Source organism: Otolemur garnettii, unplaced genomic scaffold (assembly GCF_000181295.1).
Source record: "Otolemur garnettii isolate 467f Iridium unplaced genomic scaffold, OtoGar3 scaffold00058, whole genome shotgun sequence".
Classification (NCBI taxonomy): Eukaryota; Metazoa; Chordata; class Mammalia; order Primates; family Galagidae; genus Otolemur; species Otolemur garnettii.
This window is the reverse complement of record NW_003852453.1, coordinates 10,830,362-10,835,109: the sequence shown is the minus strand read 5'-3', so window position 1 is coordinate 10,835,109 and position 4,748 is coordinate 10,830,362. Positions and strand designations below refer to the sequence as shown.

At 42.2% G+C, this 4,748-nt stretch overlaps 1 protein-coding gene across 1 annotated transcript in view; it reads left to right on the top strand.

The window, feature by feature from the left end:
- Nucleotides 1-3,280, top strand: part of GOT2 (glutamic-oxaloacetic transaminase 2) — a 28,474-nt gene extending 25,194 nt beyond the window's left edge. The window contains exons 9-10 of the mRNA XM_003792593.3: nt 1,083-1,233; nt 2,117-3,280. Coding sequence (XP_003792641.1) covers nt 1,083-1,233; nt 2,117-2,239 — 274 coding nt within the window. The 3' untranslated portion in view covers nt 2,240-3,280. The remainder of the gene's footprint in view (nt 1-1,082; nt 1,234-2,116) is intronic.
- The last annotated feature ends 1,468 nt before the right edge of the window (nt 3,281-4,748 follow it).

Here is a 4,748-nt window from a genome sequence, read left to right as displayed (position 1 = left end):
GTCATGTTTTATTGTTAAACCTACAGCTTTTTTTTTTTTTTGCAGTTTTGGTTGGGGCTGGGTTTGAACTCACCACCCCCAGTATATGGGACCATCGCCCTATTCCTTGAGCCACAGGCACTGCCTCAAACCCACAGCTTTTTTTTTAATCTTAGTCTTCATAAGTTTTACAGTGATTAATTCACTTTTTTTTCTTGTTTGAAATAGAGTCTCACTTTGTCACTCTCAGTAGAGTGAGTGCCATGAAGTCATAGCTCACAGCAACCTCAAACTCTTGGGTTCAAGTGATTCTCTTGCCTCACCCTCCCCAGTAGCTGGGACTACAGGCACCTTCCACAACGCCGAACTCTTTGCATTGCTCAGGCTGATCTCAAACTTGTGAGCTCAAGCAATCCACCCTCCTCAGCCTCCCAGAGTGCTAGGATTATAGGCGTGAGCCACTACACAAGGCATGACTCACTTTTCTTAATATAGATGCTCCCTAACTTACAATGGAGTTATGTCCCAATAAATCATAAGTCAAAATGCATTTAACACACTTAACCTACCAAATACCATAGCTTAGCGTAGCCAATCTTTTTTTTTTCTTTTTTTTGAGAAAAACCCTGTCGCCCTGGGTAGAGTGCCATGGCATCGCAGTTCACAGCAACCTCAAACTCTTGGGCTTAAGCAATTCTCTTGCATAACATAAAGCCTATTTTATGAGTATTATGAAGTGTTGAATATCTTGTATAATTTACTCAATACTGAAAATGAAAAACAGTGGTTGTATAAATACAGTGATTGTTTCTATTTAATGCATATCACTTTTGCACCATCAGGAAGTTGAAAAGTCACAAAGTAAAGATTGTCTATACTCCAGTATGTTAACTATTTTAGTTTCCTAATCAAAATAGTGTTCTGATATAAAACAGAACACTGTAAAATAGCTTTCTTCCCTGGGACGTGTCAACATCTGACACAGTCTAAGACTAAGAATTGAAGCACAGTAGAGAAGAACTCAGGAGAGGTAAAATACTGAGAACTCTGGCTTACCTGTCAGGCTTGGCCAGAGTGAGCTGCATCTCAGGGTTTTATTACAGGTTGCAAGAAGTTAAAGGCATGGCCGACCGCATCATTGGCATGCGAACTCAACTGGTCTCTAACCTCAAGAAGGAGGGCTCGTCCCATAGCTGGCAACACATCACTGACCAGATTGGCATGTTTTGTTTCACAGGGCTAAAGCCTGAACAGGTAAGTGAACTCCTAATTTCTCTGCAGCTAACCAATTGGTCAGTCTTCATAAACAGACAAATTTCTTGTACGTTACCTCCCTCTTCAGGGCTACCCTAAAAATAGTTATTTTGGAGCCCTTTTATTTTAGGTAAAGGTTTATGTGGTGTTCATCTTGTTTGTTTGGTTTTTGTTTGTTTTAATTGTCTACCTATCTGTATCCTTGCAAAAGTGTGCGCTTCTAAAGAGCAGAGCTGTTGGTTTTTCTTTCCTTTTTCTTTTCTTTTTTTTTTTTTTTTTTTTTTATAAGGGATAGGGTCTCACTCTGTCTCCCAGGCTGGAGTGGAGAGGCACAGTCATTGTTCACTGTAACCTCAAATTCATGGGCTCAAGTGATTCTTCCACCTTAGCCTCCCTTGTAGCTGGGATCACACCACTATACCTGGCTAATTTTTTAATTTTTCTTTAAAGATGGGGGTCTCACTATGTTGCTTATGCTGGTCTCAAACTCCTGGCCTCAAAGAATTATCCCACCTACCTTTCCCAAACTGCTAGGATTGCTGGCATGAGCCACCACACCCAGCCACAAAGCTTGATTTGATTGTGTTCATAATCGCTGCTACTTCTCTGAAGAAAGAGAGGAGAAATAGCTGTTTCATAACTGAATTCTAACTCTATGGTGAATTTAAGATTTTTTTTTTCACCTGTTTCTTCCTGAGAATTCATCATCTTCAAAATAGCTTGTTATTCTTCTGTCACTCTAGGCTAGCATAGCAAATTCTGGGAATAAGGTGTTAAGTGAGAAAAATAGAGCTTCTGTTTTCCTATTTTAACAAGTAGGCCATTGTGCTGTCCCAAAGAAAATTCCCCTGACTGGGAAGAGGTGTTCTTGTTCTTCCTGCAGGTGGAGCGGCTGACCAAGGAGTTCTCCATCTACATGACAAAGGATGGCCGGATCTCTGTGGCTGGGGTCACCTCCAGCAATGTTGGCTACCTTGCCCATGCCATTCATCAGGTCACTAAGTAATTTCCCTGGTGTAAAGGAACAGCGACAACCTTTCCGTCTTCAGCCTCTGCTGTTTTGAGCTTCGCATGGAGCGTGAGGGAGGGTGGATGGTGGTGTGTATCATTTCTTTCATCCACAGTGCATAATACTCAGCAGTTGAATGTGTTTCTCAAAAAAGAACATGCAGCAGCATAGGGCAGAGGCATTTGTGGCTGGCGGCATCTGGATCTTTGGCACTAAACCAAACTCTCCCTCATCCTTTTATCTCCAACTTTCCTGAAAGAGTTTACATGTGCAAGAAAGTCATAGCACCAAAAAAAACCTGTCAGTCACACCATTGCAATATTTCAGAAGCTTTAACTGAAGCGTCTTCTTTCAAGGGTTCCTCATGAGAAATAGCACATATTAGCAACTTTGAGACAAGACCTGGTTCTGTCATTAACAGTCAACCTCATGTTTGTCTTCTCAGGATGGAGCGACCTTATCAACAGACCATATTGCAGAAATTGTGTTTTACCAATGAGTCTGCTGCCACTGCAGCAAGGAAAATAAAAGATATTTTTTCTTATCTTATTTAAGAAAAAGAGAAGCCTCACTTTTCTCCCTTGTCATTGCAGTTCTTTTCCTTAGGCACAAAAATTTTTAACGTAGATTTTCATCCCATTCTATTGCTTGATTGACTGACAACCCCATCCTATCAGATTTAAGAATGAAGAACATAATTTTCTGCTAATATCATACCCTCACCTTTCTGGGCGAAGAATAGTGGAGAGTCGGTAACTGCACTTTATCTCAGCATCCTCTTCAATGATTGTGTAATTTTCTCCTGTTGGGATATTGCCTCTGCCCAGATGGACCTCCTCCTTTGGTTGAGTGTGGTTGTGCAGTCATATATCTCACATCATGAGTCAGGGTAGTACCAGAAAGGAGGATACTGTGGCCTTTGTGTGCTGCCAGCTGGGCTCAGGCTTTACCTTGGGAAAGATAACCACCACCTGCTCTAATCATGTAGACTTACTGCAGCCTGGTTTCTCTGTTACAATAAAATTAATGTAGATTCAACCACTGTCTACTGAGTTATCTTTTCTCTTTAATGGGAAGAAGGGGTAGGATGTCGGGAACTGTGTCCAACTGGCCGTAAGCCAATAGATGAGTTCATTACTCCAAATGATGACCTCTTCATCCTGCCATTCAGCTTTTCTGGTCAAAGACATTGAGAATGTGGTAATCCCTTGAGCCTTGGGGAACAAGTGGAGTCCCACAAAGGATCCTGTGAAGAGGTGGAAAGTATAGAAAGGAAGTGGCAGTTTCACATGTCTGCAGGAACTAAGCAGGTAATATTAATAAAAATGCAAACTCAGTGTAAGATTGTCATTGGTGATCAGCTCTCATCCTGGATGTTGAGAAAGAGTACAGAATTAAGGAACTGTGAGAGTGAAAGTTCAAGGTTGCAGGTCTTAAATTTGTCAAGAAAAAATGGAAATTCCAGTTTTTATGAAACGTCTATTAGTGCTTAAAAGTTGGCAACTAATTTGATTTTTTGAAAATGATTTGCAAGCAAGATGCAGAAAACAGATTAGCTGTCTATGATCTCTAAGGTCATGTGCCCCTTAGCAAACACTTACCAGTGTCACCTGCATGGCATCAGGCTTACTTAGGGTATTCTGTCCCTTTCTACTTAGTGCAAGGAGCCTTTCAAGATGGGACAGCAACTGGCCAACCAACCAATGGAGCAGGAGTCAGGCTCAGAGACCAACCAGAAAGTTGTGATGTTTGTTGGAAGGGAAAGGTAGACTCAGCTTGTTCTTTTTCCCTTGTTTTCTTCTCTCCTGAGGTGCACAGTGCATGGCAAGTAGGAAGTCACACCTGAACCCTTTGCTCTTTGATGTTTTTGTTGCTAATAGATATATACCAAGGTGCTGAAGTGAGTGGACTGGTTCTGGAAAATACTGAAAAAGACAAACATTAGCTGCTTTAGAAAGGGACTGACTACCTAGATTAGGAGAACTGCTTGAAATTCTCCCTTGCCAGAGCAAAAGTAGTTGAAAGTTGGGTGACAAGATCTCACCTGAGTGGGGAAGGAAACTCAATGACCCTGCTAACCTTCCTATTTTTTATTTTTTTGAGACAGTCTGACTTTGTCACCCTCAGTAGAGTGCTGTGGCATCATACCTCACAGTAACCTCAAAGTCTTGGGCTGAAGTGATTCTCTTGCCTCAGCCTCCCAAGTAGCTGGGACTACAAGTGTCTGCCATAGCACCCAGCTATTTTTAGAGACAAGGTCTCACTCTGGCTCAGACTGGTCTCAAACCTGTGAGCTCAGGCAATCCACCCACCTCGGCCTCCTAGAGTAGTAGAATTACAGGCATGAGCCACCGTGTCTGGCCTGACCTTCCTGGTTTTTTTTGTTTGTTTGTTTGTTTGTTTGTTTTTGAGACAGAGCCTCAAGCTATACCCCTAGGTAGAGTGCCATGGCATCACAGCTCACAGCAACCTCCAACTCCTGGGCTCAAGCGAGTCTCCTGCCTCC